Source organism: Talpa occidentalis, unplaced genomic scaffold (genome assembly GCF_014898055.3).
Source record: "Talpa occidentalis isolate TD23 unplaced genomic scaffold, MPIMG_talOcc4v2.1 talOcc4.7, whole genome shotgun sequence".
NCBI classification, from domain to species: Eukaryota; Metazoa; Chordata; class Mammalia; order Eulipotyphla; family Talpidae; genus Talpa; species Talpa occidentalis.
The window spans coordinates 130,933,112-130,953,483 of NW_023605083.1; the positions used below are offsets into that span (position 1 = coordinate 130,933,112).

Below are 20,372 nucleotides of genomic sequence, written 5' to 3' on the forward strand. Positions count from 1 at the left end.
AGTCACCAGAATAGGTGATAGAAGCGGGAACCCGCCTGTGGGCGGCTGCCGGGTGCAGGTGGCAGCCGATTCTCAGCAAACAGTCCTTTCAAGCCTTTGGGGGCTGGGAGAGGCCTATGTCATCTGGACAAAATCAACAGTTGCTCTAGATTACACGTTTTCTGCTGCCCAGGTCAAGGGTGCTCAGACCCCGCCCACCCAGCCCGCAGGAGAGACAGGTGTGCCTGAGGTGGCGGCAGGTACTTTTCCCAGACCGGCTCATGCCAGTTAGCTTCTGCGGACAGAGAGACTTCACAAGGAAAAGGACAGCACAGGGGGTGTCATGGCGTTAGGGTCTCGAAGGTCAAGGACACTGTGACGGAGGCCATGGAGGGACATGAGCCCCGCGCGCTGGACCCAGGCTGTCCGCGCCTCGTCCCCTCTCCCCTGTTCCTGGAATGTGCATTCATTCCCTCACTCTCCCCTCACGGACAGCAGTGAGCCACTTGAGAGGGTAAATGTTGTTGAGACACTCTGGACTAAGCCATGCCCGAACCCCACTAAGGTCCCCATACAAAATCTGAAGATCCTGGTGGGCAGCGCAGACGCCTGGCGCCTGTGGGTCCTACGTTCCCTTGCTTGTTAAAAGAGCCACCCACGAGCCCATCTGGAGGGCCTGCCTCCTTCTTCCCTGGCTCCAAGCCCTCACGCACAGGGGGTGGGGCTGGGGACGGCGGGGGGAGAACGTTTTTAAATTTCATCCAGGTAACTCCTGAGGTTTTCAACCCCCAAGCACAGAGAGGTCCCAGCTTAACGCCCAAAGGGGTGGTGGGGTGGGTCTGCTTGTGCTATTTGCATTAATTCTCCAATGAAACCAAAGGAGCACAGAGGTCCCCCAAGGGTCACCTGCGGGCAGAAGCACACAGTGGCAGCGGGCGCTTCGTTTCTCTGATAGGTTCGAAAACTGCGGTTACTCTTGTCAGATGATGCATGTGACTTGAGCATCAGCGGTTTAAGACCTTTGAAAAGATAAGGTGGTCCCCAGGAATTGGGGGCGGAGTGAGCTCTCCCGGCCTCTTCCTTTTCCTTCTCTTTCCCTGGAAACCTGTCACCTGTCGTTGGTTTTGAAACTAGAGGTGGCAACAGGTGCTGCTTCATCAGCCGTGTCGCTGGGGCATGCAGATTCCTCCTGGGCGAGACCCTAGTCTGCCCTCCTGGCACTACACCCACCCCTCTCCCCGCCAGCCAGTGGTTAGCAGGGCACACCCCTCTGCCAGTGAGCCTCCAGCCCCAGCCCCCCATCCTGCAGGCATGTCTCTAAAAGAGCCAGCGGGGGCATGAAGCCACCAGCAGCTACCTGCCGTGTCATCCTGAGCAACAGGATGATGGATCCAAGCCCCATCGTGGCCCACCGAAACCCCTCATGGCCCCCCCTTACAGCAGGTACCCTAAGCTGTAGTTTGATCCAGAAAGGAACTAGCCGTTGGCTGCTACCTTAGAGGCAGGGCCTTTCCGGGGTCACCCTACCTGCTCCACAGCCTCTGGACTGGGACGTTTCACTGGTGAATTGCAATCAGGTAAGAGGATGAACCTTCGGAGGCGGCTCAGGCCCCGGGAGAAGCTGCCGTTGGCGTTTGCTTTCTGTTTCCCCAGCCTCCTAACTGCACTCGGGATGACGAGCGCGCGTGTTTGAAGGAGGGTGAGAAAGGAGCAGCTTCGGGATTGATTATGACTTATTAAACTATTGGAGCAGAGGCTGAGTCATCACCCTCAAAAAATACATACTGCAACTTGATGCAGCACAGCTCCCCCTCCTTATAAGTTTCCCTGTGGCCCAATCCGCCTGCAGGAGAGAGACCCCTCTGCATCGCCCCCAGCGCCCCCAGAGATGCAGCTAAGGGACTGGCTGAAAAAAGGGCTGGCCATTCCCCACGCTGAGACCCGACTGCGCCTCGGCTGCTCCTCCAGCTGAATCTGGAATTCAAGCGCAGGCTCACAACCCCCCCACTGAGGAGTGCTTTTTATTCCCCCCCCCCCTGCACCCCCTTCTCCCTGCCCTAACCCTGCGCCCTGGGCACGGGGGTGACCACGCAAGGCGCAGCTGGCAAACTTGTCTGACAGCGGAGGGCCCGGGCCAGACCAGTCCCCCCCAAAGCCTCTCCAGCTGCCGGGGACGTGCTGGGGAACCGAGCCGAGCCTGTGGACGCCCAGGGGACCGCGGGCGTCCCTGGCCTGGGTCTTGGGGAGGCGGAAACTGCTTGACCCTTTCCGCCCCCACGCGCGCGGGTCCCCCGATTGCCTTGTGGGCCAGAAACCCCGCAGCCACCCGCGGGGTTCTCCCCCCCAGCTCACCCCTATCCTCCCGCAAGACCCGGCGGGCGGAGCAAAGCCCGCGTGACGCAACCGGGCGGGAGGGGGGCGCGGGGAAATGCGCGGCGGCCGGGGCTCCGCCGGGCCAGTCCTGGCGGCGCAGACACCCGCGCTCGCGCGCTGCCGCGGCCGCCGGGTCCCGAGCCCCGCTCCGCGGCTGGCGCCGGGGCGCTGCGGGCTCCGCGAGCCCCCGTATGAGCGCGGGGTGCACCGCAGCCGGCAGCTCCGGACACCGGGCGCCGGGCGGGCTGCAGCGCGCACGGGCGCAGGGCTGGGCTGCCCACCAGACGCGCGGCCGCTGGCTGCGGGCGAGCTGAGCTGGAGGGTCGCAGCGGAGAAGCAAAGGTGAGAAGTGTGTGCGCGGGTGTGTGTGCGCGCGCGAGACAGAAAAACAGTGAAGCGGAGCGCCGGAGGCGCACTTGGGCACCTGGGTGTCTCCGCGGCGCGGTGGTGCGCTCCTCGGTGTTTCGGAGTGTCGGTCCCCATGGCGTTGTTCTCCGCCCCTCTGCCTTTTGGGGGTGATTGACGTGGGAATGAGGGACAGCGTGTGCCCCGGCGTGAGTGGAGAGCCGCGGGGAGTGTGTGCCGAGGCTGCAGGGTGCGTGCCGGTGGCCAGGGCGTGCGCCCTCCTCCAGTAGTAGCCGCGCCTGGGACAACTTCCCTCCCGGCCGCCTGCAGAAGACATCGGGGCGAGAAGAGAAGGAGGCAGCGGGTGTTAGGGCACCCCCTCGCCCCGGCTCCCGCGGGCACACCCTGGAGAGCTGAGCCCCGATGGGCAGGCGGCTGAGCCAACAGGGGCTGCTCCCTTGTTCTTTGCCAGGCCTGGGAGAAGCATCCCGAAGGGTCTAGGATCTGTTCCCAGGTGCCCGGAGGTAAAGACAGTTTGTCTAGGTTTGGAGAGACCCAAATGCTGAGGGGTCTGCGCCAGCGCCGGGCACCTCCAGCCAAGTCCCCAGGCGCCAGGCTCCGGCTGCAACCTCAGCCGCCTCTATGTTCACAGGCTGGAGGTGCTGGCAGACAATCCTCAGCCTCCCCCTAGTGCTCCAGAAAACCACCGGGAATCCTTAAGGAAAGCCTTGGGTCTGAGCGTCAGAGAGTCACATAGGGAGTCGGAGAATTTTCTGTACCGTACCAGGGAGCCACCAGGCAGGGGCAACCTCACCTCCCTTTGAACCCCCTAACCCTTCAGCCAGGGCCCCTCCGGTTTTTCCGGGGAGTTCTATGGCTCCCCTCCTGGTTTTTGTCTCTCTCAGCCAGTGGGGCTCATGCGCCAAGCACCCTGAAACCCACTCTGTGCAGCAAGCTGGAGGGCCGTGGGGGTGGGGCCTGCGGGAGGGAAAGATGCTGGGGAGAAGGGGTTGCCTGAAGCGGAGCAGGATTTAGGGCCATTGCTGCAGCCAGCGCGCCATCCCAACACTCATTTCTGGGGTGGGGGGTGCACACCCCCTCTGGGAAGGGGAAGGGAGGCTGAGGCCAAGCTCACCCTCTTCTCCAACAGAATCTGGACTCTGTCTCGGAAGAAAGCAACAACCAGCCATTTCCAGCATCTAACCATTCTTAGGCTGAAAAACAAAGAAAACAAAAACCCAAACTTCCCCGTGCATTTCCATACCGCACTTGCACAAGTAGTGACCGGCTGGCGCTGGGCAACAAGTAGTGACCGGCTGGCGCTGGGCATCACTTTCTGTGGGATTCAAATGAAGCAGAAAGCACGCAGCAGGCTGAGGCAGCTGCTTTCATTGTTGATAAACTAAGGTTCACTGAGTTAAACCCATTCATTTCTCCTTGGAGGAAGCTTCCCCCTCCAGACAGACACCCCCACTACCACCCCCTCTGCCACCTTCACCAAGTGGCTCTGAGCTGTGCTGCTGCCTCGCTCAGAGGTGGAGATAGGTTGCTTCTCGGCACATTTCAGAAAAAATGGACCCCGTGCAGTTTTGTCCTGCGAAGTAAGAGACTAGACAAAAGGGCAGAGTTGGGGCTGAGGGAACCCTCTTCCACACGCCTGCACCATCGTCACTCCTCTCTCCAAAGTGCTGGGCAGGGCTTCCGCACTCCCAGGGCTTCAGTCTCTCCCCGATACTGGCGTGTGACCCTGCCTGCTACAAAAGTGGGGCCCGACGGTGCTAGTGATGAACGTTCACTCCAGGGCAGGTGGCTTCAGAGGATTCTGGGTCTGCAGAATTACAGTCACTGACAAGAGGATGAGAAATGCTAGTGGGAAGATGTGACTCGAGGGCTACCCGAAAGCATTTCTTTACAGCTTCTGCTTTTCATAGTTTCCAACGTGTGCCTTCTACCCAATGCAGCTATTAAAACTCAGCTCCCCAAAGTGCACTGCAGAAATGTTAGCTGGACTTCACTTTACAGAGTTGTGTGGAGGGGAAATGAGCACAGAAAGGATAAGCAAGGCGTATCGCGTATGCAAGATTCATTAGACGCAACTCGGGCGAGGCTCCGCGAGGGCTTGTGTCTGCCAAGTCCTCTATAACTCACAGCAGCATCTCCAAGCATCAAGGACGCATCTGTAATTCTCACTCAGGTGCCAAGGCAAGTACCCTGCTCAGAAGAAATATGTGCACAAGGTAAATTAGTCTCACTCTGAGCTGAACATACCACCCTTTACTGTCTTTCCATTCCCTGGAAGGACCTTCCCTGCCCTCCTAGCTTCACTTTCCACATACTCAAGACGCAGTTCAAACATTGCTCCGAGAGCCTCATCGGAGTCCCTGCAGAGGAGGAAAGCTTCGGTCCTTTGTTCCTATCTGCGTGCCATCCACACGCTATGGACGGCCTGCTTGTCTCGCCTACTAAGTCGTCACCTCCTAAAGGGCTCCACCAGCAATACCTTATTCATTCCTGCACCCCTGGGTTCAGAATAAAGAAGGTCTCCCAGTCTTGCTTGACTGCAGATACATCATTCAATTATGCAATGAGCTACTGTGTGATAGTCTAGGCCAAGTCAACAGTGTTACAGTTCCCATGCTGGGAACATAAAACAGGAGTCCTCTGCTTCAAAGCAAAGCCCAGCCACAGATACTGACTTTCCAGTCCACAGGGCAACATGTGAATAGTTGAAAAGTGCAGACTGGGGGCCTCCCTGATGGCGCAAGAGGTTAAGCACAGCACTGTGAAGCTCTCTGCAGCCACTGCAGCACAAGTTGGATCCCCGGCCCCAGTGGGCCAGGGAGCTACCCACATGGCGCAGCAGACCTCTCCTGCTGCTCCTCTCAGCAGTATATTTCAGTCAGTCTGCCTGTTCTGTTCCCCACTCTGTGAATCCTCACGCTTTTGGCCTGTACCCCAGTTCTTGTGTGCATAAATAAATAAATCTTTTAAAAAAGTCATTCTTTAAAAAAAAAAAAAAAGAAAAGTGCAGATCGGGGGGTCCTGCATTCAAAGCACAGCTCCACCAATTATGCACAGGGAATGGGAGCAAGTTACTGTGTTAGCCTCAGTTTTCTCATCTGTAACATGGGGATAATTCCTCCTTGTAGGATAGTTAGGTAGGCGTCAACAATGAGATGGTAGAGGCAAAAAGGTGCCTGAGGGGTGGGGCAACACTGATCAAGTTCCAGTTGTGAGCTCAGCCCAGTACTGAGCTCATTTCATCATTTCATCATTAAACCTCCCTCATGACACCCCCATTTTTTAACAAATGAGGGTCAGAGTGGTTAAGTGCCAGACACAAGGCCACATGGACCTAGAAATGGAACCCTGGTTTGTTTTACCTCTAAAGTCTGGGATTTCTCCACAATGAGGTTTTCAAAACAGAAAGACTCCAAAGAAGTCACAAGTAGATTTCCTTGCAGGGATGGCTAAAAATGCCAGTACCGGGTCCCTAGGAGGCCAGGGGCTGGCCTTCTCCAAACTCTGCCTTATTACAGTTCAAAGCAGTTGACACACAGTTGCAGTTGCAACCACAGCCATCTCCCACCTGGGTGTCACCAAAGATGGCAAGATAAACTATGACAGCTCAGCCCAACCTCCCCCATCCCCACTATTGGAAAAAAACCAGCTCCCAAAGTCTGCACAGTGGTGAGAATGTGCTGGTAACTGTGACATTGTCATGGGAAGATGTCACACTTTCATTGCTATGTATGTCCGAGAGGCTCCCGGAGGTGGAAAGTTGCACTTAAGCGGCTTCTGCTGATGGCCAATCTTCCCTTCTTCCTTGTAGATGCTGCAGGGGATCCTTTGCTTCCGGGACCCATTAAGGTGAGACCAAACTCTCTGGGCTGCTCGGAACTAGCCTCGGACTGTAAGACAACCATGGATATGGCGTGTGAGCCACTCAATGGCAGCCAAGGGTGGCTCTCCTGTCCATTCGACTTCAATGGTTCTGTGGCCGCAGCCAATGGCTCAAACCAGACAGAGCCGTACTATGACATGACCAGCAACGCGGTCCTCACCTTCATATATTTTGTGGTGTGCATCATTGGCTTGTGTGGCAACACGCTTGTCATTTATGTCATCCTCCGCTACGCCAAGATGAAGACCATGACCAACATTTACATCCTCAACCTGGCCATCGCCGACGAGCTGTTCATGCTGGGTCTGCCCTTCCTGGCCATGCAGGTGGCTCTGGTCCACTGGCCCTTTGGCAAGGCCATCTGCCGCGTGGTCATGACCGTGGATGGCATCAATCAGTTCACCAGTATCTTCTGCTTGACGGTCATGAGCATTGACCGCTACCTGGCTGTCGTGCACCCCATCAAGTCAGCCAAGTGGAGGCGGCCCCGGACAGCCAAGATGGTCAACATGGCTGTGTGGGGGGTCTCCCTGCTGGTCATCTTGCCCATCATGATCTACGCTGGGCTTCGGAGCAACCAGTGGGGGAGAAGCAGCTGCACCATCAACTGGCCGGGTGAATCTGGGGCATGGTACACAGGCTTCATTATCTACACCTTCATCTTGGGGTTCCTGGTACCCCTCACCATCATTTGTCTCTGTTACCTGTTCATCATCATCAAGGTGAAGTCCTCCGGAATCCGAGTGGGTTCCTCCAAGAGGAAAAAGTCAGAGAAGAAGGTCACCCGGATGGTGTCCATCGTGGTGGCTGTCTTCATCTTCTGCTGGCTCCCCTTCTACATATTCAATGTGTCATCGGTGTCGGTGGCCATCAGCCCCACTCCAGCCCTGAAAGGCATTTTCGACTTTGTGGTGGTCCTCAGCTACGCCAATAGCTGTGCCAACCCTATCCTGTATGCCTTCTTGTCCGACAACTTCAAGAAGAGCTTCCAGAACGTCCTGTGTTTGGTCAAGGTGAGCGGCACAGATGACGGGGAGCGGAGTGACAGTAAGCAGGACAAATCCCGGCTGAACGAGACCACGGAGACCCAGAGGACCCTCCTCAATGGAGACCTCCAGACCAGCATCTGAGCTGCCTGAAAAAATAAATCAATAAAACGCCAGCCTCTGCCAACCGGGGATGTGCTCCCTTCCCCCACGCCTATCCCCGCCCCTCCCCATCACACCTGGCTTCTAGACTAGGGACTCGCTCAGCATGAGTCCAACAGTGTCTGAGTCTGCCTGAGTGAACCATACTATATTAGATGGATCACCTCCCCCTCCTCGAAGCGAATATTCAATGCAGGCAGACAGACCCGAGTCTAGAGAAGAGGATCTCAGCCTCGGGATGATCCCGTAGAAATACTGCAATGCCACAAAAACCGAGAACTCCACCTGTGTGTTTGTTTAAAGCCCAGTGAGTGATCCTGTGTTCGTGCGCTGCTGTTGTGTATTCCTATCTAGACCCTGTGCGGTCGCTACCTGTGTCCTGTGTCCACGTGCTCCAGGAGGAAATCCAAGTGTGTGCAGCCTAAGCGGACGCCTGGTCAGCGTGGCAACCACGGAAACGACTCACCGCAAAGCCAAAACAGCTAAAGCTTCGGGGGTCTCTCTCGAGGGGTCAGTATGTCCACGTGGCTGTATGCTTTTGTCAAAAATTGTACAGATAAGATGTTTTTGTATTCTTTTCCTTATAGAGGGCTCCTTACATGGTAGACACTTCCAGCCTTTACAAAGTCACCCTCTGTCCCTGGGGTATCTGCTTCAGCACTTTCAGGTAAGTTAGGACCCAGTAAGAAGGGAGAAGCAGAAGAGATTTGAAGGCTCGGGGCATAAAGTCACGCGTTTCCTCTTCTCAGATATAATCAATTACTCATTTACCCGAAAGGACGTATGTGGCTGTGGTCATCAATCTTTGTATTTAGTAAGAAAACACCTGCTTTGTTCTAAGACTGCATTTTTTTCCTTCTCACTTTTTCTAGGGAGCCGCAGGGGATGGGAGGGTAGAAATGAAAGGCAAATGGAAGGCAAGAAGTGGGCTCTAATTCTTGTGGGGAAAACCATTTTATTCTACCTGCCGTGAAAATAAATGGGTCAGAATGAAGCAAAATTACACCTGTATGGAAAAACCATGAAATTGTGTGGGTTTTTTAAATGCCAGACATGGTTTTCTAAGGAAAGAAAATGGAAATGGGATTCAACAACTGCTCAAAGGGGTTTCTGAGGTGCAGCTGCTAGGCTGGCACCGAGTAAGTCTCCATGTGTCCTGAGCTCTGAGGACGCTTCCTTGGCATCGCCCACGCACCAGCCACAGATGAAGCATGGAGGGTTTTGGGTGCATCAGAGGGGGCCCGTCCCTTGCAGGGGTGCCCGTGCCACCTTCCTCGCCCACTGCACACACGTTAAGCGTCTCACCTCAAAAGCCAAGGCTCTGAGCTGTTCCCTCAGCACTGTCACAGACAGGACACCACACATTCAGTGGCATTTTCCTGCCCCTGAAATTGTAGATGGGGTCATGTACGGCGATAAAAAATAACAAATCCCCATCTCCGGGATCATGATTTCCAGGGTCGGGAGAAATTTACACATAGATGTTTGTAAGATGCCATCGTCCCCGGGTTTGATGTGAAAGCCTCACTCTTAGTGCCTCCTGCACAGATCCTGCCTTATTAGAGCCGAGCTTTCCTCTCTTCCTGCTCCCGAGACGAGGGGTTTGACATCCGGCAGCTACCCTGCTAAAGTGCTGCTGTTATTCTAGCTGCCCATTTAATTCATGCCACAGTGTTCCCAAAAGTACTTACTGCAGCTTGGGAAAATGTGTTCCACAAGATTTATGACAGAAAAATCCACGCAAAAATAAAAAGAGGCACAATTAAAAGATGAGACTATAGAGAAAGTTGTTACACAAAAATGCAGGCAGTAAAATCCCACAGCGTTTTTAAAGGAAAGGTCACTTCCAAGTTCAGCTCAGGACCCAGAGGTGCAATGCTGGGGGGTAATGACACCCCTTCTCCCTGTTCCTGCTCTACCCTCACCCCCTCCTCCATAGAAACAAGCCAAGATTTGGAAGGAAATGCTTTAAACCCAACTTTACCATTATTATAAAATGAGATGCTCTTGGGTCTTTGAAAAAGTGCTGATTTTTTTTTTTTTTTTACTTAGGGAAGTGATTCCAAGGGCTCTAGAATTTCTAGAAATAATTTCAAGACAGAGAGATGAATTCTATGGCACTTGTGGGATCTGAGAAAAGTCCTCCAAAGTGGGGAGGGCCGAAGCAGCTCCCCAAAGTCTCGGGGGGACACGCACACCCAGGTATATGTTTCACGGCAGGATGACGTGGAGTCTAAGGCTGCAAGACGGGGTCTCTGCGGGTGATGCTGCGACTCTCCCCGCGCATACATCAGCTTCCAGGTGTGAGAGGTTTTCTCCGCTTCCTGAAACACCTCCTTCAAGGATGATTCGCTCCCTGGCTGTCTCCTTTCATCCAGAAGAGCGAAGAAGCATTTTGATTTCCCTGTTAACACAATTTTCATTCCAAAATTTAATCTTCGTCTCAACTCAGCATTGAGTTATGAAGATAAATCTGCTGGAGGCTGGGGGAGAATAAAAAGGAATGTGTAGCCCTGGTCTCAGGAGAGGAGGTCGGTTAGAGCCGATACCCACCGCGGACCTCCCCTGAGCTGGGCAGCGGAGAGCTGATTACACCGAAGTGGACTTGGCGAGAGATAATAGGACAGGACTGCGGTCCCTGCTGAACGCTGCTGCCGGGAGCTGTTTCAGAAACCCAGACGGCTGGTTGGCGGTGGGGGTGGTGTTGAGACTTTGGTGAGGTTCATGCCATAGCTTGGGACGGCCTAAGAAGACACGGGAGAACACTGGGTGGTGGAAGCACACGCGTTTCCTTCCTCTGCTTGTTTTTTATGGAAGAGGAAGGGGAAGAAGAGAAGTTGTGTAACAACTTTCTCTGAATCTCATAACTGCACCTCTTCTTATGTTTGCCTGGATTTACTTATCTGTCATCAGTGGCATGCCGCGGAGAAAATGCAGGCTGGCGGGTGGGAACTTCAGAGCTGGCAGTGACCTGAAGTCTCTTTACTTACACAGACGTCACCGCCTCTCCCTGATGGGACGCAGCGACAGTGGCTGGGGTTTCCAGCTGCAGCCGCCGTGCAGGACAGTGCAAGGGTGGGGTGGGAAGCAGGCGGCTGCCCCTGAGCTGCCCCACAGTGGACCGTTTGGCCAAGACTGTAAAGTTTTCACGGGAGGCAGAAATGAACTTGGGCAGAAAAATCAAAGTGTCCACGCGCGATTGGGAAGGTCCAGCCAGGGTTTTTCTGGTATGGGTGTCATCAGAAACGCCTTTGCTAGCAGGCTTACGTCAGCAGTGACTTACATCAGTCACTTGGCACATCCACATTTTTACCGCTTTCAGAAACACTGAATTTCCTTGAGTGTTTGTTCTATCCAGGCAAACCTTCGCCTTGGTGGCTGTTCCGCTTCTGGCTGTGACTCCCCGGGAGCACAGGCAGACAGAGTCCCCCGTAGGCAGAGCCTCTCTTAATTTTCTTCCAGGGACGCTTTTCTACTGACAGCTGAAAAGCTTGTGTAGCTCTGTTTCTTGAGCGGGCAGCCATTAAGGCTTGAGAATAACATCTCAAGGACAAGTTTTCATACCTCCCACCCCCACCCCCACTGCCACGTTCAAGGACTGCACACCTCAGCCTTTTTTTTAAAAGATTTATTGATTTATTTATACAAGCACTGGGTACAGTCAGAAGCACGGGAGGGTGAGAGGATTCACCAGAGCCAGAGCGGGGAACAGAACAGGCAGACTGACTAAGTACACTGCTGAGGGGAGCAGCGGGCGCAGCAGGAGAGGTCTGTGCACCATGTGGGACCCTCGCTGGTGGCCGGGGATCGAACCGGCACTGCAGAGGCTGCGGGCAGCTTCACAGCCCAGCGCTCAACCGCTGCACCACCAGGGGAGGCCCCCCACCTCAGCCTTTAACGCAGCAGGGACCCGGCCCTGGCTGATGACCTAGATGTGTCAGGTTGGAAGTGCCTGAAACACGCGCAAGGCCAGAGCCTGATACTAACAGAGATGAACAGAGAGGAAGAGAAAGCATCGCTGATTCTGAGGGCAAAGGTGAGCGTGATGTCACAAGATGGGCACCAGCTGAATGTCCATCAGAATCGACTGGCCCCTCAGTCTCCAGATCTAGGTCTTCTGAGTTGGGCCGACCCAGACTGAACACTGGCTTGAACTCTGGCCTCTGGTAGCCTCCCACTGTACAAAGATTTTAAGCCTGAGAGGGCTGATGGCTCCGGTGGGTGGATGGGGAGGTGTCTGGGGAAGGGAGAGCTTCGTTTTCACCTCTTCTTTCCCGGCATCATTGAAGGGGTGGACCAGACAAGAAAGACCTCTCTGCTTGGAGGAGGCGGCTCGTCCATTTCCTGTCCCAACAGGGAACCGGTTGACAAGAGCTAAAACTGCCTTGCCCTTTTAGAAGAGCCTGGAAGAAGAGTATTTTTTAAAGACCCTTTGATTGTCTGGTCCATTCCTGCTATGCTGTGACAGGGGCCTCTGATCGCCTCCTTGGAGGTGGCGGCTTTAGAGCTGTAGATCCTGAGAGAGGAAGAGGGATGCACTGTGGCCATCCAAACAGAGAGCGCTGGGCCCGGACACAGAGGAGATGCAGCTGACCTAGGTCTTTCCCAATGACAAGAAGCCAGAACAGGGGCCCCCGAGCAAAAACTGACAGTCTCGAAAGAGGAAGATCTATGTGAGCTCTAGGGTCACCTGGCACCCACTGGCAGGGCTTCCCTCCTGGCAGACTGCTGGGGCCTCCATTCCTGGGTACCCCCACCCCCCGCCCCAGCCAGGAAATATAGTCATTACTGGGCAAACTGATATTTTTCCTCGTGAGTATTATTTTTTGAACAAGAAACTCAAGTGGTTGTGGTAGAACAGTACCAAGCTTAATAATTTTCTTCATATTTAACCAGCATCACACTTTTCAGGGAGAAACAGACAGTCTTCTGAGGCTCTCAAGGTCTCAACTTGTATCTTTACTGCACTTTGGTTTTGGTGTGCGCACACACGAGCAAACACACACACACACACACACACACACACACACCCTCCAATGCAAAGATTCTCCAAGGCTTTTCCACAGAGGGAGACACCAGATTTGACTAACTTATTAGAAGTTTTAGGATACTATTTTTTTTTTCCACATAGGGGAAAGAGATGTGCATGAGTTAATTTTTTCACCCAGAGGATTCTGTGCCAGATCACAGACCCTGCAGGCCTAACCCGGTCATGTGTCCCCTGCAATAACAGGCCACCCAAGTAGAAAAAAAAGTGGAGTCTGCTAAAGGGTGTGAGTGGCCTATCACAAGCCTGTCCTCCAGCCAACCACCTTCCAGTGCATTCTACAAACAGCAACATTTTTGCATAAGAGACACAATATATTTTCTTTAAAGAAAATCACTGAAACTACTTTCCAAATGATTCTCATCAAAGACAGAGTTTTAATAGATGTTTCTCCCCCAACCCCGCCCCATGCTCCTTAATACAAATCTGAGGTTGAACACTTTTTGGGAGGCTAAGCTACTTGGTCATCAAAAAAAAATGTGAATTGCGGTTCTTTTTCTCCATGAGGACAGCTCCACAAAAGCACCTCTTCAACATAAAGCAGCCCTGCTCTTGTCCACCTCCTCCAGTCACGGACAGACTTGGGATACTTGGGGTACCGACAGCAGGTCAGCCTGTGCTTCTTAAGTACCTGCAGGATGTGGTGGGAGGGCCGCGCTGCCTGGGCTTCTGTGGGGAGCACAGGTCTCATATGCTGGTACATCCTCAAGATTAATTAAAGTTAGCTCAGGCCCAGCTGGGCTGCCAACCTGTGTCCAGACACTTCTGGCGCCATCGCTGGGTGGGATGAAGATTCCCTTTGGGCTCAACTTAAATGCAGATTGAAATGGCCTCGGAATACCCCTTCCAAACTCCCAGGTGGGCAAGCGTGTATATGCATCGTGGGCTTGTTCCGGGGGGGTGCAGACCCCAGCTGTGTCCTCCCTCCCCCTGCATCTTCTCACACCCACCTTGCCCTTTCTCCAGTTCCCAGGGCTTGCCGACTGGAGGTGGCGGAATTGCAACCTTGGCCATACCAGGGTGGCCTGAGCCAGGGGGCTCTCTGCAGCCAAAAAAGGTGACCCTTCCCTCTTTGACCTTCAAAGGACCATCATCGTCCCCCTGAGCAGATGCCAGACCCGCCTGGCTTCAGTAACACGGTTCTAGTGTGGGTGTCAGAGGGTTTGGGGTTTCCAGGGCTTCCTTCCTGCCTCCAGCACTGCTAAGGTGCATCCTGATGTAATCAAGTGCGGAGTCATCCCAGACAAGGCACGGCAGGGCAGGTGCTTCATCCATAACACCATCTCCGGAGGTGGGTTTAACCTCTGGGGGTGCCAGTGCGGGGTAGGGGGGAGGTCCCTCTGGCCTGATGGAGCAAGACATGGTGGCCCGTGAGCAGGAAGAGACACATCCTTGAAATTTAATACATTAAAGTTGGTTTCCTCTAACTCACCCCTCTACTGCTCAAGCCCTCTCATATTTATATTTAAATTTTGAAAAACAAAATGTCCCATTTCTTGAGAATTCCACAATGCCACGTTTAAACAGAACAAAGGGACACTTCGATTTCATAAAATGAGGCTGAGAATGGATTGTGAAGCAAAGGCATTTCATCCCGGGGTGCTGACCCCGAGCCAGGCCGTACCCTCATTCTCCAGCGAGATCTCCCGCCTTTGGGTCATTTCATGGCCTCAGACAGAAGCGGTTTCGTACACAGCTGAATGGGAGGAAAAGGTTCTGACTAGAACCACCAGCTGGTGGCCGGTTTCCACCCGGAGGGCCCTACCAGGGCCCGCAGCAGCCCCAGGCTCACCAGACCTGGTTGTCAGCGAGAGTGACAGCACCCAGAAGACTCGAGAGCCTTTCCCCAGGGGAAGTCACCATCCATGCTGCCCGCCGCCTGGGGACCAGCTCAGTGGGAAGTCAGGGTGCAGAGCAGACGACACTGGCTTCTGGATGCTTCTGAAGATAGTTCGCTGTGCGTTACGCCTAGAGTATACTGGCTCCTGACTCAGTTAATCCATCTGTCCCTCCCCAGCTGCCGCTCACCAATAAACAACAGCAGATTTTACAAAGAGTCCATCAGTCATATCCAAGGAGACTGGAAACGCTTCATGGACACACTCCCACACACCGGTCACCCCTTGTCTCTTCGTAACAGAGCTGCTGACATTGCTGGGGACCCCCCCAAAGGTGGCAGAGATAATGAAAGGGGAGCTTTTGTGTCCTTCCCATCTGCCTTTGAAGACTTCCTGGACGCCTGGGACATCTGAAAAGGCCTTTAGCAGCCCTGACTATAAAGCCTGTGTGAATGATGTGATGTGTGTGATGGTTTTAATATGGCAAGAATCAGTGTGCGCGTCCGCTAGATATTTTCATTATCCTATGGCATTCTGAGTGGTCACGCAGGCCTCGTATTTAGATGAAATACCTAAAGCTTCTTTTGCTTGTAAATAAACTACAACCACCTTGGTCACGGTTTCTCTTTCTCTGTCCCCTGAAACTACCTCTATCTTGGCTGTCATATTGGCCGCACATACTAGAAAGCAAGAAACAAAGATTTCTTTTCAGCAACTTTTTTTTTTTTTTGGTAAGTGAGCTGTCCTAGAAGTTACCTACCCATGAAATCACTTTTTTAAAAAAGATGTATTTATTTATACAAGAACTGGGGTACAGGCCAGAAGCGCGGAGGGTTGGGGGGGTGAGAGAATTCACCAGAGACAGAGTGGGGGGCAGAACAGGCAGACGGACCAAAGACACTGCTGAGGGGAGCAGCGGGCAACACAGGAGAGGTCTGCCGCGCCATGTGGGTATCTCCCTGGCCGGCTGGGAATCGAACCCGCACTGCAGAGGCTGCGGACAGCTTCACAGCATGGCGCTCAACCCACTGCACCACCGGGGAGGCCCTGAAATCACATTTTCGATGAAAAGAACCTCAGGGTGAAGTTTAATCTTTAGGCCAGCAGTGTGAACTCACTCTGTTCCGTCAACTTCTAGAAAGGAGCCCATGTGTTCAGGAAAATAGAACAGAGTCAGTCCCAAGTGACATAATCCACACTCCAGTTTCCTTAAAACACTGGCCTCAAAGGCTTTGGTATACGACAACTTTTTTAAAACTCTAAGCCATACAAAACACCCACAAAATGTTTTCTAGATATCGAGGTCTTAGCATCATTTGTCTGGTAGCAAAAGAAAAAAGTTCTTAAAAATAGACAATCACTGGTGTGTCCCATCCTGTCCACAGGTTGATTTTGAACCGTCCTGGCCAATGCCTTGTGGACGTTGTAACCAACTTCAAATGGCTAAATTGTCAGAAAGCAGATGACCCAAGGGACACTCCAAGAAAGTCACGAAGACACGCCAGCCCTTGCTGGTAACAGAAAGTTTGTAGAACATATTGAGAGTTTTAAAGTCAGGTCAAAGAAAGCAACATTTTATCATCTTCTCATCTTCCTTTCACTTGGAATCAAAACATAACAAAAATGTCCAGCTGCTCAGAACAGAACCTTACTATAAATAAGACGGCTAAAATCAAAAAAGAAAACTGGCCAATGTTTGGAGAGCTCATCCTGGGCCAAGCCTGCTCTGAACACTTCATACCAGTCGTTTGATTCAGCTCCCCCCAGGGAGCAAAGCTCACAGCCCTGGAGAAGCTGGGCTCCGGGGGCATCCACCCACTTAACCACACCTCCTCCCAAATCCTGCTGTTTCCTGAGATCTGATTTCCCAGGTCTGTGTCCTTGAACTCTCAATGTTCTAAGTTGTCGTTAGCAGATACTTAGAGTTTTAGGTTCTGTGAACCCCAAGGAGGGGGTGCAATCCTGCCCAGGGCTCACCCCAAGGCAAGAGACTTGAAAGCTGCTTCCTCCCACACTGTGGTTCCAGCTAAGCTGCATCCAAGAGGAAAATATCCCGTCAAACCTGTTTCATTCTAGCTCATTATTCTCAGACAGCAGCTAGGGGTGCTGGGAAGACAGGTACTCAGCTAGGTATGGAGGGGGAAGCATTCATCACCATAAGAAAACAGCATATCGAATAGATTTCTGACTTCACTGAGAGACCCTCAGCCAGACGGCCTTGACCAGGTCCCCTGGAACTCACGCTGACCCCACACGCTGTCCGGGAGCATACCCACATGTGACCACACTCTCACACGGCCCAGGAGCGGCCAGGTAAGGGAATAAGAAGGTTGAAATGGACAGGAGTCTTTTTTAACTCCATCATAACATCTGGAAATCCAAAGAATTCACATCATTTGTGGGAGCAGAGAGGGCTCAGAATATGAATTAATTCAACATTTCTGAAATTAGAGTAAAGGAATTTGATCCTTTTTTTTTTCTTTTTTAGGAATCCTATGGTGGGGTGTAATTTGAATATTTACCAATTTGGGGGCAGACCAATAAATTACTCTTCACCAAGGTCAATTATTTGGTGGAGTGGGCAGTGACTTAAGAGGATGACAGCCGAAATGGGGAAGCTGAAGGTCACCGCAGTGGTTCAGATGAGAAGTCGGTGGCCTGGACCAGGGTGTGAGTGGGGACAGAAAAGGACAGGCTATCCCTGGACCAAGAGTCATGCATTCAGCAAATAATGAGTATCTCCTGTGTACCAGCCACTGTTCTAGAAGCTGAGCATTCAGTGAGAGCAAAGGCAGACCAGGTCTCTGCTCCTTGTGGTAGGACAGACGCTCGTCATGCAAATGCCCCAAGAACTGCACCTGTAACCCCAATACAGTGACAGGCACCATGATGAAGCTACGTGGACAGTAAAGAGATGGTTAAGGCCACGGGCCCCAGAGCCAGCAGCCCAGCTCGTACCTCAGCTCTACTATTTCCTCAATCATCGGAGGCAAATTATACAATGTGCCTAAGCCCCAATTTCCTCAATAAAGTGGAGATAAGAACAGGATCCAGCTCAGAGGGGTTTTTTTGGGTGGAAACTGAATAAGGTCGTTCATATTCCAAGGTGAGAGCAGGGACTGACTGCAGTGAGCTCTTGGCAAGTGTGTTTCCTACTTTAGATGGGGGTGGCCCCAGAGGAGGCCACCATGGGGAGACCTGGCTAAAGAAGTAGGAGGGGGCCTTAGGAAGGCAGGAGCACGCCTTGTTTCTGAAACAGGAAGAAGCCCCGGGAGGCAGAGAAGCAGAGAGAGAAGAGCGGATGGGGTGGGGTCAGGTCTCCCAGGGACTGGGAGTCTCTGATAGGAATTTGCCGAGGCCTCAAAGACATGGGAGTCCTCGCCGCGGGCTTTAAGCACGAGACTTGGTTTATGAGCTTCTAGAAGACTCCGCTTGCTCTGGTGGGGAGGGGAGTGACTGAAGAGGATGAGAGACGAAACAGGGAATTCTAAGGTCACTGCAGTGGCTCAGATGAGAAGTCGGTGGCCTGGCCCAGGGTGACGGTGGGGACAGAAAAGGACCGGCTCTCCCTGGACCGAGTCAGCCAAACACAGCCGGTGAACCCACACCAGCCCCTGCCTGTTTGCACGGAGAGTCCTCCCGGAGCGCGGCCTCGCCTGCTCGTGCACACACGGGCTTCGCCACTTCTGTGCCTCCGCGGCCTCGCCGGGTAACAGTGACAGAGACCGCAGGCCCGAGACGCCCCTCGACTCTCTGGCTCTTTATAGCAGAAGTTCGTGAACCCCTATTTTGGAGGAAGAGTGTAGGACTCATAAATGGATCGGCGTGGATGGTAACCCAGGATGTGTTACGTTGGAGAAGCCCCTTGGACTTAGAGGGGGGAAAGCAGGAGGAGGAGGAAGGAAGCCAGGTCGTTGTAAGGGTTCGGCGGCGGGAGCAGGAACACGGCTCACTCTGAGGAGGGCAGGCGAGAAGGTGGGAGTGTGCGCTCCAGGAGGTCAGCGGAGTGGACTTAAGACGAGCACACCCCCACCTGATCACCTCTGTCTCCTCCATCCAGGTGAGAAAGGCGACCAGCTACGAGGACAACGTAGGAGACTTGAGAAGAGGCCTGAGCTCACGACAGCCCCTGACTTTTAGCCAAATGCTGTTCTCCACAGCAGCCAGCACAGCGTCACCAGGACTCCGGCCAGGCTAGTCAGGACCCACCTGTGGAGTGTGAGCTCCGTTCTCGCCTTTTCTAGTCAAGGTGTTGAGAATGTCCGAACCCCCTGCCTCAGGTGCGATGCCTGCCTGGCTATGGGCTGCAGGCAGAGTCCCAGGTGTCTGCAAACTGTCAAGTCAAATAATCACTCCCTCCACTCCACCTCAGCTCAGGTAGACACAGGCTGGGCAACACTGCCACGGAGACAAGATGGCCGACGACAGCATGAGACGCTCCGTATCCCACCAGCAGCTCAGTCAAGAGCAAATGCCGGGGCCTCCCTGGTGGCACAAGGATTAAGATGCAACCTGTGAAGCAATCCGCAGCCTCTGCTGCACGATTTCGATTCCTGGCCAGCCAGGGTGCCACCCACATGGCGCAGCAGACCTCTCCTGACTCACCTGTTCCCCTCAGCAGTGTACTTCGGTCCATCTACCTGTTCTGTTCCCCACTCTGTCTCTGGTGAATCCTCTCATCCCCCCCACCACACATCTGGCCTGTACGCCAGCTCTCATCTGCATAAATAAATACATCTTTAATAATAATAAAAAAAGAGCAAACGCCAAATGTCAGAGTCCCCCCAGGCAGTAGTGAGGAGCTAAACCTTCTGGCTGGCCCCGCCATTCCTGCCACTGATGTCCTCTGCCCTTTACCTGCCCACCTTTCCCTGTTTTCCCCTCTCTGGTCACTGGTTGGCAGAGTCCTTCCTCCCTTCCTGCTTTCTCCCTCTCGCTTCTCCTAGCTTACCCAAAGTTAAAAGTCTTGTTTTAATTTTCCAAAGCACTTTTGCCTCTTCTATTTATTACCCCTTCTCCGATGTGCCGGTCCCCATTCCACCCTAACTCGAGGTGGGAACCCCGCCGCCCGCAGCGTCCTCAGGGCCCAGGTGTAGGGTGCAGCAGGCTCCCACTTCACGTCAAAAACGTAGCCCTTTACACGGAAAAAGAGGCACCTTCGGCGCTTACTGAACCAGGGCTCCGAAGCAGGGGCATCGGGTGAGAACTGCCTCGCAGCTTCTAGAAGTTCGAGTCCTTGGCGCTTGATGGTCCCAGACCCCACTTGCCTTTTCCAACACGTCCTTGGAGCAGGCACTTTGCGGTTACAGGACACAGATGATTGACACCTGTCACTCATCTTGCAGATGTTTATTGACCCACTTGGTCTGGGAGCCACGGTGGGGGTCCCCTTCCCAGATGCCAGACCACACATTGCACGAAAGAAGAACATGTGGTATCTGTAAAAATCTGTTAAAAGCTCTTCTATTTTAGGCATGGTGCTGGCTGCTTTCTAGATTTCTATTAAAAAGTAAGAAGAAATCTGCCCCCTCAATGTTGGGAAGCAGATAAGAGTGCACATGAAGGAAGAGTGTCAGAACTCGTCTCACTTTGAAAACAAGTCCTCAGGCGCACAGATTTTGGTTACCAGACACCCCTGTGCCATCTGCCCCCAAATCACTGCAGAGCAGCTGGGTCCCAGGCTACCTGCACAATTGCAGGGCCCCCGCCCCACAGCAAAGCGGGGAGCGGTCATGGTC

The 20,372-nt window shown here is 53.4% G+C and overlaps 1 protein-coding gene across 3 annotated transcripts; it reads left to right on the forward strand.

Moving 5' to 3' along the window:
- The first annotated feature begins 2,630 nt into the window (after positions 1–2,630).
- On the forward strand, positions 2,631–15,241 carry SSTR2 (somatostatin receptor 2). Of its 3 annotated transcripts, none has more exons than XR_005122033.2 (3): positions 2,631–2,694; positions 6,530–8,416; positions 9,970–15,241. XR_005122033.2 is itself a non-coding variant. In XM_037494193.1 (2 exons), the coding sequence occupies exon 2, from the start codon at positions 6,622–6,624 to the stop codon at positions 7,729–7,731; it is 1,110 nt and encodes a 369-aa protein (XP_037350090.1). In that variant the 5' UTR covers positions 2,631–2,694; positions 6,530–6,621; the 3' UTR covers positions 7,732–9,770. The 3 variants fall into 3 exon arrangements, 1 of the variants encoding a protein (XP_037350090.1); XR_005122034.2 differs by having other exon boundaries at positions 6,530–8,259; positions 9,802–15,241; XM_037494193.1 differs by lacking the exon at positions 9,970–15,241 and having other exon boundaries at positions 6,530–9,770.
- Positions 15,242–20,372: the final 5,131 nt, after the last annotated feature.

Coding starts and splice junctions, on each gene's coding strand:
- SSTR2 (XM_037494193.1), top strand. CDS start 6,622: ATGGATATGGCGTGTGAGCCACTCAATGGCAGCCAAGGGTGGCTCTCC.